The sequence below is a fragment of the Bison bison genome, unplaced genomic scaffold (assembly GCF_000754665.1).
Source record: "Bison bison bison isolate TAMUID 2011002044 unplaced genomic scaffold, Bison_UMD1.0 scf7180017864499, whole genome shotgun sequence".
Lineage (NCBI taxonomy): Eukaryota > Metazoa > Chordata > Mammalia > Artiodactyla > Bovidae > Bison > Bison bison.
In genome coordinates, this window is record NW_011495058.1 from 10,190,714 (window position 1) to 10,209,847 (window position 19,134).

General features: G+C 40.2%; 1 protein-coding gene across 1 annotated transcript in view; it reads left to right on the forward strand.

Moving 5' to 3' along the window:
- AMPH (amphiphysin) overlaps positions 1-19,134 on the forward strand; it is a 218,625-nt gene that overhangs the window by 181,535 nt on the left and 17,956 nt on the right. The window contains exons 17-18 of the mRNA XM_010829124.1: positions 2,419-2,466; positions 6,781-6,906. Coding sequence (XP_010827426.1) covers positions 2,419-2,466; positions 6,781-6,906 — 174 coding nt within the window. The remainder of the gene's footprint in view (positions 1-2,418; positions 2,467-6,780; positions 6,907-19,134) is intronic.

Sequence of the window (19,134 nt, forward strand, 5' to 3'; positions counted from 1 at the left end):
CAAAGTATTGGAGTTTCAGCTTCAGCATCAGTCCTTCCAATGAATATTCAGGATTGATTTCCTTTAGGATTGACTGATTTGATCTCCTTGCAGTCCAAGGCACTCTCAAGAGTCTTCTCCAGCACCACAGTTCAAAAGCATCAATTCTTCAGCATTCAACTTTCTTTGTAGTCCAACTCTCACATCCATACATGACTACTGGACAAACCATAGCTCTGACTAGATGAACTTTTGTCAGCAAAGTAATGTCTCTGCTTTTTAATATGCTGTCTAAGTTGGGCATAGCTTTTCTTCCAAGGAGCAAGTGTCTTAATTTCATGGCTGCAGTCACCATCTGCAATGATTTTGGAGCCCAAGAAAGTAAAGTTTCTCACTGTTTCCATGGTTTCCGTGTCTATTTGCCATGAAGTGATGGGACTGGATGCCATGATCTTAGTTTTTTGAATGTTGAGTTTTAAGCCAGATTTTTCACTCTCCTCTTTCACTTTCATCAAGAGGCTTTTTAGTTCTTCGGTTTCTGCCATTAGGGTGGTGTCATCTGCATGTCTGAGGTTATTGATATTTCTGCCGGCAATCTTGTTTCCAACGTGGCATTTTGCACGATGTAATCTGCATAGATGTTAAATAAGCAGGGTGACAATATACTCCTTCTATTTTATACATAGTATCAATAGTGTATGTATGTCAACCACAATCTCCCAGTTCATCTGAACCTCTCTCTCCCTCGCTTTGGTATCCACACATTTGTTTTCTATATCTGTCTCTATGTTGGTTTTGTAAATAAGATCATCTGTACCATTTTCCTAGATTCCACATTTATGTGTTAATATACAGTATTTGATTTTCTCTTTCTGTCTTACTTCACTCTGTACGACACTCTCTAGGTCCATCTACTTTGTTGATCCACTGGGTTGTTTTTGGCATTTCTACATCAACTTACAGTGCAGACTTTTTAGATCCTCCAAGTTACTGTTCATTTGTTTGCTTTTTAATTTCAAAATTTTGTTGCGGTTGTTTTTCTTTCTATTCTTTTTACCCTCATGGGTTTATGCCTTTAAAAATTAATTTTCTTCTTGTTATCTGGTTTGGATTCTGGAGGCAACAGAGGTAAATGCCTGTGTTCCATCCTCCATCTTTGACCAAATGTCACTGGCTTATCTTTTCTTTTGGAGAACCGTTGATATCTGATTATTTAGGGTTTTTTTTTTCCTTTGAACTGGTTAGATTACCCAGGAAAGACTCTTCTGGTTTCTTGTCTGGAGGGTATAAGCCAGGTTACCCATATAATGGGGAATGAAGATTCTCCCTGAGATCACTCTTCCCTTACCTTGTCTCCATCTTGATTTTTTTACAATCCATATCCCAAATGAATATATTGCATACAATTTTATTTTTATTTTTATTTTTTTTCTAATTTTATTTTTAAACTTTACATAATTGTATTAGTTTTGCCAAATATCAAAATGAATCCGCCACAGGTATACATGTGTTCCCCATCCTGAACCCTCCTCCCTCCTCCCTCCCCATACCATCCCTCTGGGTCGTCCCAGTGCACTAGCCCCAAGCATCCAGTATCGTGCATCGAACCTGGACTGGCAACTCGTTTCTTACATGATATTTTACATGTTTCAATGCCATTCTCCCAAATCTTCCCACCCTCTCCCTCTCCCACAGAGTCCATAAGACTGTTCTATACATCAGTGTCTCTTTTGCTGTCTCGTACACCGGGTTATTGTTACCATCCTTCCAAATTCCATATATATGCGTTAGTATACTGTATTTATGTTTTTCCTTCTGGCTTACTTCACTCTGTATAATAGGCTCCAGTTTCATCCACCTCATTAGAACTGATTCAAATGTATTCTTTTTAATGGCTGAGTAATACTCCATTGTGTATATGTACCACTGCTTTCTTATCCATTCATCTGCTGATGGACATCTAGGTTGCTTCCATGTCCTGGCTATTATAAACAGTGCTGCGATGAACATTGGGGTACACGTGTCAATTAATTCATAGATATCACACTTTGATGAAACAATAAGATTAAGAATCCAACATTTAAAATGCTTAAATTTGTAGTTTAGATCCACTAAATTCTAATTCATTGATGATGTCCTGGAGAGAAGCTGCAGACCAATAATGCCTTTGAAAACTCTGCTCTTTGTTGAATGCTTCTCATCATATTATTGAATTCTACTAGGTCAGATTTATATTTAAAATAACTACTGTCAGAAATTATATTTGCATTTTTTGCTTTTGATTTAAACTAAATGAGACAAATGAATCTTTATAATGTATTTGTTGATGCAATTCATAGAAACTGATTTAAATGATATCTTTGTGTTGCTGTTTTGGCAAATTAACTGAGACCCTAATAATTTGGAATCTTCTACTTTGTCCCCACTTTTCAACTCCAGGATACTTCATTGTTCACAATGCAGGCAGACCAGAGTATGTTCAACATGGTGAGTTGATTTTGGTTTGTGTTTTGGGAAAATTTTTCATTACCACCAAATGTTCCAAGGTTGATCATTGTAGGTAATTTAGAGCTTAAATATTCAGAATGTGGTTTCTGTAGCTCTCTCTTTTCTAGAAAATAGGAAGGAAAGCTCCTGAAAAATCATGTGACTTTGTATGTGGTTGCTTCTATTTATAAAGGCACAGTGATCCTGGCAAAAATCAAAGTATAGGCTTCGATGGAACATGAAGTCTAGCCATTCAAGAACATGGATGTTTGTGTGTAACTATAGCTTATGCTACAGGACTGACAACGGAATTGCCTCAAGAATTCATGCTGCAGAATAGATCCTTGCTTTTTCTTGAACCCGAGCTACTTCATCTCTCATCTCCTCTCTTTATTTTGTAACCTGTAGAAAGAAGTAATACATGGTAAAGATGTGATGCCTACTTTGCTGCCAAATGAGATAAAGAGAAAAGTTTAGCTCAGGAGTGAGTAGGAAGTAGAAAGTTTACTCTGGGTGTTAGAGGAGATTCTTGCAAGATTGGTTATCATAGGAAACATATGTAGCAGCAGCTTACTACTAAGGCTGAACAAAGAGACCTTGAGTAATGTGACTGAGAGCTTGTCATTGCTGCACTATGGAGGATTTAGGCTCTTTGAGGATTAGTTCAGGAAGGTTATTTGTAGTGTACTGTTTTTCCTGTGGGAATGGCATAGAATTATCCCAGCTTCTGGCTTTCACTTTGGAAACTCAGAATTGGATTTAAATAGAATGAATTTTTCCTTTTAGATGATTTTACTTCTAAGAAAGGATTTCTGCTCTAGAAGGTTAATTGGCCATTTTTCAAAGACAAGTGTTTCTTTAACACTCTGTCCATAGATGGGTGTATTTTTGCCTTTTGGGTAACCAGGTAAAAGGTGGAGTCTGTGATGCCTGCAAATGAAGAGTTAAATGTTTAAAATTCATATTATATTGGTGTTAATAATGGAGCTAGAGAGACTTATGTTTCATGATTATTAGTGGTTTTCAGTCTGGGTGATGGAGTAAGGGTTATACTGACACTGGAGGATGAGATTTTTAATTACCAATTGTGAATGAGTTAAAAAATGGAGAAACACTGCTGTAAAAAAAGGCAATGGGTCATCAGTAAATTCACACCTACTACAATTGCAAATTCCTGGCACAGAATCCAGTGGTTTTTAAGTTTCTCTGAACATCTCCCTACCACCCCTACACATACAGCTGGTTCTAGGATCTTCCATGTGGGCCCTTCTCTTCTCTTCCTCTGTGTTTTCTGAAGCAGATTTCTTGTACTGTCTTTCCATTGGGGAGCTTAGCTGTGTCATGCCCAGCACTACAGATGCTGCTAGTGTTGGCTCTGCGCTGTGAAGGACTAGGAGATCACAGTGAACCTCGCCCACTGAATTGCAATTGTGTAGCATCTTCCCAGAAGCAGAACAATGTCTGGACATGGGTTCATTGACTGATCTGAGCAAAGCAGAGGCTGAAGTTGGTAGTCAGCTGCACATCTCCCTAGTCTTCATCTTGTGGCCCCAGGAGATGTCCCTTGAGTACAAGTTTAAACCCTGTTGAATCTGCAAACCCTACTCTGGACTCAGGATTAGCTCCATGGCCCTTTGAAGTTCTCATTAGAGTAGCTGTCTTAAGTTTGGAGAAGGCAGTTACCATATTGGAATGCGTCTAGACCCTTAACTCCTCTCTCCCAAACCATCTCTTCTTACCCTGCATTGCCTGCTTTCCAGCTTATCACAGAGGATGCTAGAAAATGTGTACTCTAGCAACAATACTTGTTCTGTTCTAAAGCAGGAATTCCGTTTCTGAGTCTGCAGAGTTAAACCATCATGGCATCCTGCTGCCACTAATATATACAGAGAATACCTCTCCTCTGAATGTATAATGATGGCTACTTCAGTGAACACCAGTGCCCCCAGATGGGTACAGCATGGTATCAACCTGTTTAAAATGTTTGCCAGGGGAAGCTTCTTATAGAAAGAAAAAAAAGTGCTTGAAACAGGGCACAATTCCTAAAGGTCTACTTTAAGATCTTTCCACGAGATGCTGTTACCTTTACTTTTCCTTCTATCTTGACAAAATATTTTCAGTTTTACATTATCGTAGAAGGATTAGATAAGTGACTTAAGTTTCCAAATTTGAGCAGCCTATTTTATGTATAGTCATGCTGTCATGTTTCAACCTTACTCATCATTCAGTGAATTCTATTTGTCCCCCTAGAATTTAAATTTATAATGCTATATTATAATATTTGGCGTGATATTATAATTAAAGGAAAATATTGTGACTAGTGGAATATAACCAATTCCTCCTCTTTATATTTTGCTTCCACTGAGTTATTGTCTGACTGCAACAAGCAAATACCATTGGACTTATTCATGAAAAACCCTGCCTATTCTTGCCGTGTATGAAACTTCAAAATTTCTCAGACTTCCAAGAAACCCAGACTGATGCAAATATTTTTTCATTTTAGGTTATCTTTGTGTTTGGTTTTGGGTTTCTTTTTTTAATCTTAATGTAAACAGATAAATTTATTTGATAGATGTTTTGAAACTTCCTTGGCTCCTCGTCCCCCATTGCAGACTCAGCTCACAGTGGGGCAACCATCTGCCCATGGGTTTCTTTGTCTTTGTCAAATTACTCTTCCAATCCTTGTTGTGTAGGTCATTTGATATCCTCTCATAGCAAGTCACCTTGACTTCCAAAATGATTAGATCATACTGTGAGAGCTTATAGTATTTCTTAGCTGCAATGAAAACTTGTTCTATTATGAAGATAATTCCTTTTGAACAATACAAGTGAAATCTTTTCCAATAAAGAACTCCTGAGAGTAGAGTGAATTTTATCTCATTCTTTCTTAAAACTTGTGTCACATCGCCCTTTAAAGGTTATAAAAACCCATAAAAATACCAGATCTCTGTACATTTATCTACCTAAGTATCCTTTTATTTTTATTATGCCCTTAGGGGTAATGTGACCTTGGCATGGGTTGCAATGGAGGATTTGATGGCAGCATAAGAGAAATAGTTTGCATATTTATCCAACAACAGGCTATTCATTATTTTCTATTATCTCAGCATAACTTCTCCATCACTTCCCTATGGAACCTATCCTGTGCACCCATTTCAGTTTGCATATGAGAGAAAGATGGCTTTTGATTTCTTATGGCAAATGTTTGACAGAGATTTCTGAATCCTCCAAAGGTGATATTTATTGGAGACTCCTTACTCTTCTAGGAAAACACGTTTAAACTTTCTTGTGGTTTAAACACCTTGATGGAAAAAGATCTTAGCATACCTTCCAATGGCCATCTGTATGTTAATCTATGAATCAAAAGAGAGGAAATAGTTTCAGTAGCCACGGCAACATGCATTGATTGGCTGTGCTGTTTTTCATAGCTAGTTATTATTTAATCTTGCTAACTTTAAAACTGAAAAAGTCTGGAGCTAAGAGATTCCAGAGGTTTTGTTCAGCATGTAATTGGAATCAGGAGGGTGTCTGTGGGTAGAGGTCCTAGTAGGAAGACAAGACTTCACTCTGGTCTGCACAAGAATCTGATTGATATCAAAGAGAATACTGCTCAGTAGTTCCTTAAAGGATTAGTTTATCATGTGAAAACGACTGATAACTAAGGATTTTGTTGGAAGGAGAAGTGAAATATAGGGACTGAACTGAAATGTATGAGGGCAAGGTATCTATAACTGTGGTGGCTCCTTGCCGGGTGGCTGAGTCTGTTCCTCCTAGCCGGGCGGTGGCAGAGTCATTCCATAGTGACCTTTCGTATGCATTAATGCATTTTGATCTGAATCATTAGGATGACCCCTCAGTTTTTTGGCTGCATTGCCCATCAACAGAGCGGGCAGTGCCCAGAACTGTGTTCTCCTTGAATTCTTCCTTACTCCTTCCAATTTCCAAAGGAGGGAGCTCCTAGGATCTCTTCTGTCTCTGCTCCATAGTGCAGAGTACTGTATCAATGTCCCAAGAAGCGAATACTCAGAATGTTGAAAGCAAGTGCAACGAGTCACCAAAATGGTAAGTCTTTGCCCAACTTCAAAAGATATCACAGTGACGTTATTGTGAAACTTAATATGTTTATTCCTAGACTTTTTCAGTTCTGTAAAGAACCATCATGCTTAATCTGGATTTTTTTTTTCCAGCACACATTTAATGAAGCTAATTACCTATATCGTGATGAAGAAAATTGTTAATTGTCCAGTATTCCATAACATTATCTGTTCACATGTTGAATCTTTTTCCTCTAACCCTCGAAACAAACCATCAAAGGCTGAATCTGAACAGGCTCCACCCACAGAGCCGAAAGCTGAGGAGCCCGCTGCTGCTGTTCCACCTGCCACTGGGCTGGACCTTGGATTGGACACCCGGGCTGAGGAGCCAGAGGAGGGGGCAGCGGTGAGCGCCACCTCCCTCCCACCCTCCGCCCACCTCCCCACCACTGCTGTGCTCATCTCATCCCATTTCTCCCTTCTCATTCCTGTTTCACTTGGGCCACATCACTTCCATACCTGTCACAGCTTCCCAAGTTCAAATGGCCTTTATTCCTTTGACAGTGAAAGTTCATTCTCTTATTTTTTATTTTTTAAAAAAGGAAGATATCCAGAGACCTGATCTAACACTGTCATGTTGCCACAGGCTTGGTTCTCAATAAAGGATACCTTGAATCTTCCTGCTACTCTCCCATTCATGGTAAAGAGGTGGTAATAACTCACAAATAACCAGACTTGTTAGTGCTTGCCCCACCTATGATGGCTAATGGCGGACCTTCCATTAGGGACCAACCTGCAGATGATAATTGAAGGGTAATCACTTTGTTGTTTATGTCTCCGTATTGATTTCTTACAGTATTAGTCTTGTAGGTTGGTTTAGGCCCCATGAGGGACTGAAATCCCACATTATAAATCATTGAATCTACAAGGATTCCTATGTGTACAACTGTTTGCTCAAAATCAAGTCTGGTACTGGTTGTCATAATATGAGGGAGCTTAAGGATCTATTTTGTGCAGAGGTGAAGACTCGTCTGTCTGCCTGGAAACCTCTCACCTTGCTCACTGCAGCTGTGTACCACAGCACATCCTAACGCAGAATGGGCTCTATACACACCATACTGAATTGCATCATTTAATACACGTGGAAGTGTAGAATGATACCAAAGAAAATATAATCCAAAATACCCATGGAGAGTGAAAAGAGTTTATTTATGAAATGCAGTTAAAGCATCTCCCAAGAATTTAATCAGAGTGTTGCTGCTGCTACTGCTAAATCGCTTCAGTCGTGTCCGACTCTGTGTGACCCCATAGACGGCAGCCCACCAGGCTCCTCTGTCTCTGGGATTCTCCAGGCAAGAATACTGGAGTGGGTTGCCATTTCCTTCTCCATTTAATCAGAGTACCATTTAGTAAAGGCTGTAGTATTTACTACAGCCTTCATGTAATCTGTACAGAGAGGAGAACCAATCTCCCAGTTTCCAAAATAATATTGCCTAGATGAGATAACTAGAGGAATGAAAGTTATATTTTTCCTGTTGGTGCCCTCTGTTATTTTGCCACGAAAAGGCAGGTCATCTGTCTAATTTATCATTTATTAATAGAGTAGAAAAATAAATAATAGGGCAAGATAGTGATGCAAGTATAAATTAAGAATGACTCAAGAAAAATGGTCATATTTTCCATGTAGAGGTATAGAGTTGGGCCAAATCCTGTAAAGAGAACAAGAAATGTTCTCTTTCTGCTAGATTGAGTCCCTCCTAGGAGGGCTACTTGCACAGACTGTAGACTGGGAAGTGCTAAGACACCATGCTCGAGGGGAGAGTTTTCTCAGCTCTCATCCCCAGATTCACAGGTGATCTTAGGAACTCAGTGCAGGTTGAACTTTTTCATTTGGTGTCAGATTGTGATCTCTGCACCTGATTAGGGTGATTTATGTAACAAAGGAAGGTTTCCCAGGTGACTCAGTGGTAAAGTGAGGTGGCAGGTGACTCAGCCTGCCAATGCAGGAGACTCAAGAGACATGGGTTCAATCCCTGGGTCAGGAAGATCCCCTGGAGTAGGAAATGGGAATGCATTCCAGTATTCTTGCCCAGAAAATCCCATGGACAAAGGAGCCTGGAGGCTACAGTCCATGGGGTTGCAGAGTCAAACACAACCAAGGAACTGAGTGGTGGTGGTTTAGTTGCTAAGTCGTGTCCAACTCTTGCGACCCCATGGGCTGTTGTGACCCCATGGACTCTTGCGACCCCATGGATTTTTGTTTTCTCAAATTCTAAGTTTATTGGTTGTCCAGTGAACAATCTGAGTCAGTTATCAATTATCAAGTACCTACTTTATTATACCTACTACATTTATCAAGATTTATAAAAGATTGGTGATCTTTGAAATCAAGGGTAGTATTAAAAATACTTAACAAGCTGCATGGTAAAGCATCAACCATTACTAAACCTGGTTTCCCTCATGTTTTGTTTTTTTTTTTTACTTTTAAATTTTATTTTATTTTTAAACTTTACATAATTGTATTAGTTGAGTGAAGATATATTTGAAAGAATTCTTCATTCTGAAAATACTTGTCTCCTAAACTTCATTTGAACTTTAAAGAATAGAAATTTAGATTCCTTGTGAAATAGAAAGACTTCAAGCAGTTGACTTCTCCACCCTTAAAATGAACTAAAACATAATAGTAAGAGAGGGCAGCTCACAGCAGTTCAGTTTGCCTAATGCCCTTCAAAAGTGGATCCTTTTCATGTGTTTAGAATGAACATACTTGGATGAAGTCAGTTCTTCCCCAAGTTCTCCCTTCTTACTTAAGCAAATAATGTCAGACAGAATGTATTTTTGTTCTCTAACATAGGTTTATAGCTTCTTTCCCTTGGTGATAATCAAGATAATATTAGGGTTATTTTTTCTAAAGAAAGGTCTCTTCAGTTGCTAGATGTGTGATATTCAGTTGTAAAGACACAAAATCCACACTGTGTCCCAAGCTATTATTAAGCAGACTGGCTGTGGCTGTCATCAGTCAGGATGGGGTTGACGTGACCTTTTGAGGTCCTCATTTTTGCTACCAAAATGTCACCACATGGTTATTATTTCTAGTCTTGACAGAATGCATTTCATATTAGGTGAAATTTGTGGTGGTTTTGTTGAAAAAGAAACAAATGTAATTTTGAAAACAGGAAATTTAAGCAGTGGTTCACAAAGAAACCCTGGGCTCTCAAGAGAGGTTTATTACATTTTTGTTTGTTGTTTTATTCCCTGAATAGCTAATATTGCCTTTAGTTTTTCCCTACAGCACCAAAATCACCAAATTTTACCGCTGTCTCTGCAGGATGCATTTTAAAAACCAACACTTGTTACCTCTTCTCTAGATGTTTCCATGTTATATAAGTACTGAAAATTTTCTTTAGGAAAGATAATCAATATTTGTTTAGATATATATTAGAGAAATAGATTAAAAAATAAAGATGATTTTTTTCCTATATTTATTTCATTTTCTTGCAGAGAACCCCTTCTTTCTCTAAATTTCTGTCTGATCCTATAGTTTGCTCAAACGATGTGAAGTGGACCAATGTCTTTTTTTCCTATTAGTTTTAAAGAAATAATGCAGTGTAATTGAGTTTAGGGTTTAGCTTTGTTTCCAAAACAAATAAATGGGGAAAAAAATCAAGATAGATATTTTTTAAATATTTAGAATAATTTTAGAATCCTGGAAGGTGAAACACTGACTACTTTTGATTTTTTTTGTGTTTTGTTTCTTTAAATATTTCACCAAACTTAGGTTGACTTGTCAAGGCCAATTTAAACCAACAAATATAGATGGATAGATAGATAGATACAGATAGATATACCATGAACTTCATCTTGCCAGGGAATAGTTCTTTCTGTGTGTGTAGAAGGCATATGCTAGTTTCCCCCTTCATTCAGCTGGTAGACATATTTGAGCCTCTCTAGATGTGAGGCTCTGTTCTGGTTCTGGGGGATACAGTTTTGTAGGCAGTAGCTGTGGCTCCAGCCATCCTAGTTCACACGGAGTGGTGAGAGAGGAGGCTGACATTGCACAGCACTCGAGGCATCCTACTGCAATGAGCACGTGGGTGAGAAACAGCATTGAGTTTTCTCCTTGTGCTGCGTGGGCTTGGGAGCTCAGACTTCTGCTGTGTCTCTACCTGTGAACTCGGATCTGTCAGGAAGACACTGAGGACCAGAGGAAGCCAGATGAGGCCGATTTCTTGTCTGCTCTTCATTATCATAGAATTATGTTCAGATGCAAAGCACTCACTCTGAAGTATGCCTTACATATATAATTACATATATTTCCCTGGTGGCTCAGATAGTAAAGAATCTGCCTGTAATGCAGGAGATCGGGGTTCTGTCCCTGAGTTGGGACGATCCCCTGGAGAAGGGCATGGCAACCCACTCCACTCTTCTTGGCTGGGGAATCCCAGAGGCAGAGGAGCCTGGTGGGCTGTGGTCCATGGGGTCATGAACAGTCAGACCTGACTGAGCAACTAACACACACACACACACACACACACACACACACCAGACTAATTTGTGTGTGTGTGTATGCATGCCTTGGAGATGGATTTACCTCTTTACTGTTCTTAGAAAAACAAAATCACAGGAATGGTTATTTTCTCTGAGTTTGACTGCACTCCTATTAGCAGCTAACTACATTCTCAGTATCCCTCAGGCCAAACAAATAGCTGTTTCTTTTGTGTCCCAGGCACCCAGCAGAGATCCGGGTGTATAATGTATGCCCAGTAAATTCTGAGTCATTGATTTGTTGATTGATTGACACTATAGTCTGCTTACCTGAATGAGACTACAGCCAAAGCTATTAAAATACAGATATTACAGGATCATTTTCTTTCTGTTTCCATTCAGATAATTGAGTTTTTGTATCTAGGAAAAGAAAACTGTTTATTGTGATCAAAAGCAGGACCATCTATCTTGTTATGCTGCCCAGGAGCCCTGTGACATCTGAGCCTCAGTTGCCACAAATGGAAAATGGGGTTAGTGTTAATTGCCTTCACAGTTTCCTACAAGGGCTTGGAAATAATCCACATTCCTAGTTTAACATCTGGTACATAGAGGTTCCTCAAACAATGAGAGTTGGATAATATTATTGTCATCATCTTCATGATAAGTGGTTCCCCCCAAGATAAGCACAAGTCAGCAATACCTTTACTCTGAGAAGGGGAAGGCCAGAGATGCGGAGGTATCACCCCCCCCCTTTTCAGTTTGCTGCACGATGATATTAAGGGACTCGATTTTGTATAGGTCCCCACCCAGGCCAAGTTCCTCCTGGATCCTGAAGAAGCTGCATCCCATCAAAATTCTTTGCCCTTTCGAAGAACACTTTGTCTCTTCTAGGGGACCTTCCTATTGGGTCCACTGATAGGAAGTATTCCAAACTTCACTGCCAGGAAGATATGGGCATTCAGAGGCATGCAGCCTCCTTCAGGAACAGTGGAGAGAACACAAAGGCAGATGAGTTCCAGAGATTGACACAAAGTTGATTCCAGTGGTCGGGCCAAGAACTTATTTTTTCTCTACCATTGTACCAGGTCACAGGGAAGAGACAAAGTTAACCAGGGCTAATATGAAGGTGACAAGATGATAGACAACTCCCCATGCCTCACACCTCACAGAGCAGATTGACTTGGGGTTGTCAGTTTCCATATCTGAAAATGGGGTGCTGGTTGTTTTCATATGTGGCTGATATTAAGTATTCATTAGCCACCTACCAGCTGGCATACACAGACTGTCTTCCCTGCTTCCTAGGGTCTCATGTTCCAAAGCCCTTTCTTGCAAGACCCATGTGAGGATTGTGTGATGTTGTTATTTTGTTCAGAGTGTTATGATTACATGTGAACATGGACATGAGGTTTCAGTTTATTCTTCTATCTTCAAGGAGCCCTTTGTCCACAGTTGGTGCCTAGTGATTTTTTAGGTGTTACTTTTGGCATGTACTCATTTTTTTCTATTGAGGTGCAATTCACATAACATAAAATTAATCAATTTAAAGTGAACCTAACATGAATTAATTGATGTTTTATTGAGGTGCAATAACAGTCGATTTAAAGATAAAACCTCAGTGGCTTTCGTACATTCCTAATGTTGTACAACCACCACATCTGTCTAGTTCTGAAAGCTGTTCATCACCCCAAATTAAACCCTTGTGCACATGGTCCCCTCCTCCCCCCCAACCCTGGGCACTGCCAGTCTGCTTCCCATCTTTATGGACTTTTCTACTCTGGATATTTCATATGCATAAAATCATACAATATATGACCTCTTGGTTCTGGCTTAGTATATACTTTTATTTATTTATAATACTGAGTCTCAAGCAACCCCAATACTGCCTTACTCTGTGTGATCTGCAGTAAAAGGCAGTTTATGACTACAGACACCAAGAGAATTAAGGTATAGTCAACAGGACCATATCGAATGCTAATAATTGACATGCCTTCTCTCACAGCAATCCCAAGAAAGATGATATTTAGGAATCGTTGTCCCAGTTTGCAAATTAAGGAGACTAAGACACAGGGAGTTGAAGTGGTTTAAATGAAGATTACATACACAGAAAGCGATGACATGAAATGTGAATCCTGACATTTTAATTCATAGATACTCCTCTCTTAACTACTACAGAGGCTATGTTTTTCAAAAATGCAGGTTTTAAAAGTATGTTTACAGACCAGTCTAAAGCCAACAGGATTACAGTTGGGCTGAAATCCCTCCATGCTGATACCAGAACTTTCTCCAACCCACACTTAGACTTGGTACATATTCCTGGTGTGAAGCTGAAGGGTCAAAAAGGGAACAGAAATGCTCATACAGCCCCAACCTTGAGCTTCTCTGAGGCAATGAGTATCCTGATCCTCCACTTTGGCTGCAAAGCAAGGATCTAAGGTGATATATTGGAAAGATCACTGAATAAGAGTCTGGAGAATTGGCTCTGTGGCTAACTGCTGAGGTGGCCTTGGGGAATTCATTGGGGGAAGTCATTTTCCCTTTCTGACCCAATTTTCTTCATCTCTCCTCTACAAGTTGTGCTTGATACACAATATGTTCTCTTGCTGCTCTCAAAAATCTATGACTTATTCCATTAAACAGTGAAGAATTTCCAAAACCCCTCATGGTAACGAGTACCCTTCATTCGTGTCTTATAGCTTCTATTTGCTAAGCATATGGGGTGACGGATTGGCATGGAGTATGTTTTACTTACCCTAGTCAGAGGCTGAAATATCCGAAGGAAGACAGTTGGGTCTTCTAAGGGTGACTATCAACTCCCTATCCTTCCTCAAGACCCAGTCCCCGACTACCATCTGGATGGGTCCCAGGCTACCCAGGGAGGTGCCCATGGTTCTGGCAGGGTCAGGGTTGGGAGTTTTAAGCATGGCGACCTATAGGTGATTGGTAGATCTCCAGTTTTTGGTCTGGACTCTGGGTGTGCCTGGTAGCCCTGCCTCAGCCTTCTGCCAACCTGAGCCTGGACCTACTCACAAGGAGGCAATTTGAGCAGTGGCAGCAAATGCTCAAAGACACCATAGCCATGCAGAGTGAAATGTTTATTGTGCAGTAAAGGCATTTTCCTTAAATAAGCTCTTTGCAACTCCCACTGAGGCTGTGTTTTGTGGCTACTTCTGAAACTAATACTTGATCACATCAAAACCTCTGAGAGTGTGCAACACACAATATTTACCTTTGCTTGTAAAGATAAATCCACTTTTCCTATTCATTTCTCCCAAAGAAGAGGCTGCAAATAATCTCTAATTAAAGCTTTGTTTTAATATGTACTATTATCGGATAGTCTACTATGACCTTAAAGGCCAAATTAACCCCAAATTCATTAACTTTAGTATTTCAGCAGGAGATTGTAATTTATAAAGAAAGTATGGAGCCAAATCGGACAGATGTTGCCATGGCAACACCTCTGCCAGCAGCTGAGTTGCACTGGGACCAGGCTGCTGAAGGTTTATGATGGGACTGCAGGCTATACTAGGAGAGTAGATTGAAAAGGATGATTAAGATGAAGGTCAGGGAGGAGGGGGAAACCATGAAATTCCTTGATTAGAAAGAATGAAAGTGTTAATCACTCAGTCATGTCTGACTCTTTGCTATCTCATGGACTGACGCCCTCCAGGCTCCTCTTTCGTGGATTTCTCCAGGCAAGAATACTGAAGTGTGTTGCCATTCCGTTCTCCAGGGAATCTTCCCAACCCAGGACTGAACCCGGGTCTCCTGCATTGCAGGCAGATTCTTTACCATCTGAGCCAGCAGGGAAGCCCAGAAAGAAAATGCAGAGGGTAGCAAATTAAGTTTGTAATACCAGGTACTACAAAGGAAGGGGATACCAGTGGTGGTGGGAGGGCTCATATTACAGTTGTACTGAAGGGAAATTGTCACCTACCATTTTGTTTTTTGGGTTATTTTTTAGTATTTATTTGACCGAGCCAAGTCTTAGTTACAGCATGCAAACTCTTTAAGTTATAGCCTGTGGGATCTAGTTCCCTGACCAGGGATTGAACCTGGGCTCCCTGTTAGCTACTGGACCATCAGGAAAGTCACTGGTGTGTTCTAAGTGTAGTTCATGTGATAAGGGGTACTCTCCACCAGGCTGTGTCTTAGGACAGGGATTTTCTCTTCTCTAGTTGCCTCTTAAGCTTTTCTTTAAGATGGATCCTTAAATAAATCCTGTATTTTCATAACACGCTTGCATTTTCAGACAAGTCAAGAGCTCAGGTTGGATCCAGAAGAAGGCAAGGGCAGCCTGCAGCCAGGATCCACACTGTGGGATCCATCTCCCTTTTTTACTTCCCAAAGGGACTCAGGGGTCACTCCAGCTCTAGTGTTTATCAGTGGGAGAGTCAGAACTCTCCAGGGCTACTCGGCCTCCATCATATTTCCTCACTTGTAACATGAGAACACAGGGCAGGTAGGGGGCTTACTGTACCTGCTCATATCCCCATCTGTGAATGTGCAATGCACAGTATTTACTTTTGTTTGTGAAGATAATCCGCCTTTCCTAGATGAGCCTTCTGATCCTTCCAGCTTTGGAATCATATCAATGTTTAACTTGTGAACATAGCTAGGAATGCCCAAGTGCCCAGTTTCTGTGTGTTTTCAGTTATAATTCTGCAGTGCACTGGAAAAAACCAGGATGATCTTCTCTTCCACTTTCTCATTCTGTCCATATATTTCTAAACAATAGAATTTTCAGCAATATTGGCAAAAATAGTGACAAGAAATTCTACCTAACCAACCTCTTCTCAATAGCTTTTTACCTTATGATTTGTATCAGATAAGAGGAGTTTTATGACATGGTTGTTTAGGTATCCAGATCATGTCTGCAAATAGATTTTGAATCTATGGATCTCATCTTTTTGTTTGTTTTACTTATTTTTTAATGGAGCATAATGGCTTTACAATGTTATATTAGTTTCTGCTGTACATTGAAATGAATCAGCTGTATGTATACATATATCTCCCCACCCCCCTGCCTTGGACCTCTCTTCCACCCCACCCCTCCAAATCTCATCTTAAAGACAGCATTCCTAGAGTGTAAGTGAATGCATTGGCTGTAAGAACATACTCAAATTCTTCAGCAAACATTGCTTGTTTGGAGTTGACAGTAGGAAGTCATGGGTCTGTGGAGGTGCCAGGTCTTAGCATCACAGTGGAACTCTAGTTTGAGAGGTGCATTGTCTACTTGAATGCTGGTTGGTGTGAAGAAACACAAAATTTAGAGTCAGATTGTCCCAATCCTAGTTTGCTGACCTCTTGAGTTACTTCAGCTCTTAAGTATGAGTTGATTTGTGTAGACAGTGGGACTATATCTAATAGGGCTGTTGGACGAATAATACACGATAGATGTAAAACACCTGGGATGGTGCCGGGAAAACTGCAGAGTCACAGTAAATGTCAGTTTCCCCCACAGGCTACAGAATGTGCATATACTGAAACTGTCAGAGGCTCTGCCAAGAGCAAATGTCAGGAAGATGGCTACTCTCTGATTTTAGTATAATCAAATTTAAAAAATATATTTCTTACATTCTTTACTTATCGTTAAAAATATATATTTCAGGCATTGTTCAGAGCAAATATTGACAAGAAAACAGTGAATAAATAAATCAATAAATTACACAAATCCCACAGATTACAAATGCCTCTGCAGCCGATCAGAGCTCTTACTTGTCTCGATTCTCATCCTTGTTGATCTGCTTCTAAGAAGGGCACCAGCAACCAGAGGGACTGGCTAGTTGCTGTCACCCCCGAGGCTCCCCTGCTTTGCCGGATACGGGTACCATTGTTGCATTGCATTCACGTCACTCTACTTCTAGAAAATCTCGCTAAGGCCAGTAGGTGTTTGAAATACCAACACATATAGCTTTCCACCAAGAGGATTGTTGACGCAGACGATAAAAAGGCAGTAAGATCTGTACAGTATGGTAAACTGAGAAATGCTCACCTCAGAGAAGGTCCCATGTGGGTCTCTGTGACTTCTGTGATGAATGTGCAAATTGTTTATAGGTTGCTTGTCCTGCACAGACCTTGTGGATACAGTAAACAACCCGCAGGCAGGGAGAACTAATTTTAACCTGTTTTTGCGTCGGATGTTTTCCACCATAAATCAATGAGGCCAACCAAGATAGTGTACCAAGGTAGTATAATTTTGGCAGCAGATAAGGTACTGGTGTTTCTCTTAAAATGTAAAGAGAAAAAAAATTTGATAATGTTGAATATCAAAGGCTTGAAATACTTTCAGTAGTTTCAACCCTCTGGTCTCCCTTAAAAACAGCAGCAGCAACAACAACAAAAAAAGCACTTAAAAAATATCCAGTAGCCATCATTAGTCATTGTGGTTGCAGGTATAACATCTGTGATAGCAAGCAGAGTCTAGAAAAAACTAAATTTAGAGTCTAAAACTACATTAGCTAACAAATTGGAATGCATAAAAATAATCATAAAAGAGAGATAACTCTTCCTGAAAACCTCTTTAATCTATTCTTGATTTATCTGGAGCAAACACTGAATCTGAGCAAATGGATTCTATTTCCACTGTATCTGTATGTTATCTATTATTGCTGCCAGTAAATAGGCACTGGAAGTATTTTGGTAAGAGCAGAAACTATGGGGCAGATTCCAGACATAAGGTGAGGATCAGAGCATCCTTGATTTTCAGAGCAATGTCGGACAGAGGCAGAAATATGCAAGGGAATACAGGTAGAGACAGTCCTCTATTTTTGTAATATTCCTGCATGTGTGCATGCTCAGTCCCTTCAGTTGTATCAGACTCTTTTCGACCCTATGGACTGTAGCCCGCCAGGCTTCTCTGTCCATGGAATTCTCCAGGCAAGAATACTAGAGTGGGTTGCCATGCCCTCCTCCTGGCAATCTTCCTGACCCAGAGATTGAACCCAGGTCGCCCACATTGCAGGAGAATTCTTTACCATTAGAGCCACCAGGGAAACCCTGTACTGTTCTTAAGGTTTCTAAAATCAGAGTATTAATTTCAGCTAGGGAAATAGAAATTCATTTCTAATGGACTCATGGAAGGCTGGAAGAGTGATCATTTCTTCCCTTTTTAAAGTAGGTCATTCAAAGTGTTTAACTTTTCCTCTCTATAGTCAAGAGCTTTCTGGTAGCGCTAAGTGGTAAAGAACCTGCCTCCTAATACAGGAGACTTAAGAGACATTGGTTTGATTCCTGGGTTGTGAAGATCTCCTGGAGGAGGGGATGGCAACCCATTCCAGTATTCTTGCCTGGAGAATCCCATGGGCAGAGGAGCCTGGTGGGCTGAAGTCCTTGGGGTCACTAAGAGTCAGAGTTGACTGAGGCCACAGCACACATGCATGACGCATGCTCTGCAGCCAAAGTGCCATTTCCTTGGCACCTCATCTTTATTATCATTGTTACTATTAGTATTTAGGTGATTTTTATTTTCCATCATTTTTATCAACAATTTTCCACAAGCTCCGTCCCTTTTTTGTGACAGGGAGGTAAATTGGTGACATTGAAGCTTTGCTCTTTTGAGGTCAGAGTATCAGAGCAGGCAGACAGAGTCCTTGATCTCCACCTGCTGGTGGCCAGCGTCACTGCAGCCACCCTCTCAGGTCTAAATCAGATCCAGTCGATGATGATGATGCTTGTTAAAATTATTAGCAAAGGCAAGGTGATAACATGCATATCTTGCACTAGTAAGATCGGATACAACCAAACTGATAGTTATATACAGCTGTAGAGATAAATCAGGAACTCATTATTAAAATCTTATTTGTGTAGAGTTAAAAGCTTACTTTTGAACTTTACATAATTGTATTAGTTTTGCCAAATATCAAAATGAATCCACCAACGGTATACATGTGCTCCCCATCCTGAACCCTCCTCCCTCCTCCTTCCCCATACCATCCCTCTGGGTCGTCCCAGTGCTCTAGCCCCAAGCATCCAGTATCGTGCATCGAACCTGGACTGGCATCTCCTTTCATACATGATATTTTACATGTTTCAATGCCATTCTCCCAAATCTTCCCACCCTCTCCCTCTCCCATAGAGTCCATAAGACTGTTCTATACATCAGTGTCTCTTTTGCTGTCTCGTACACAGGGTTATTGTTACCATCTTTCTA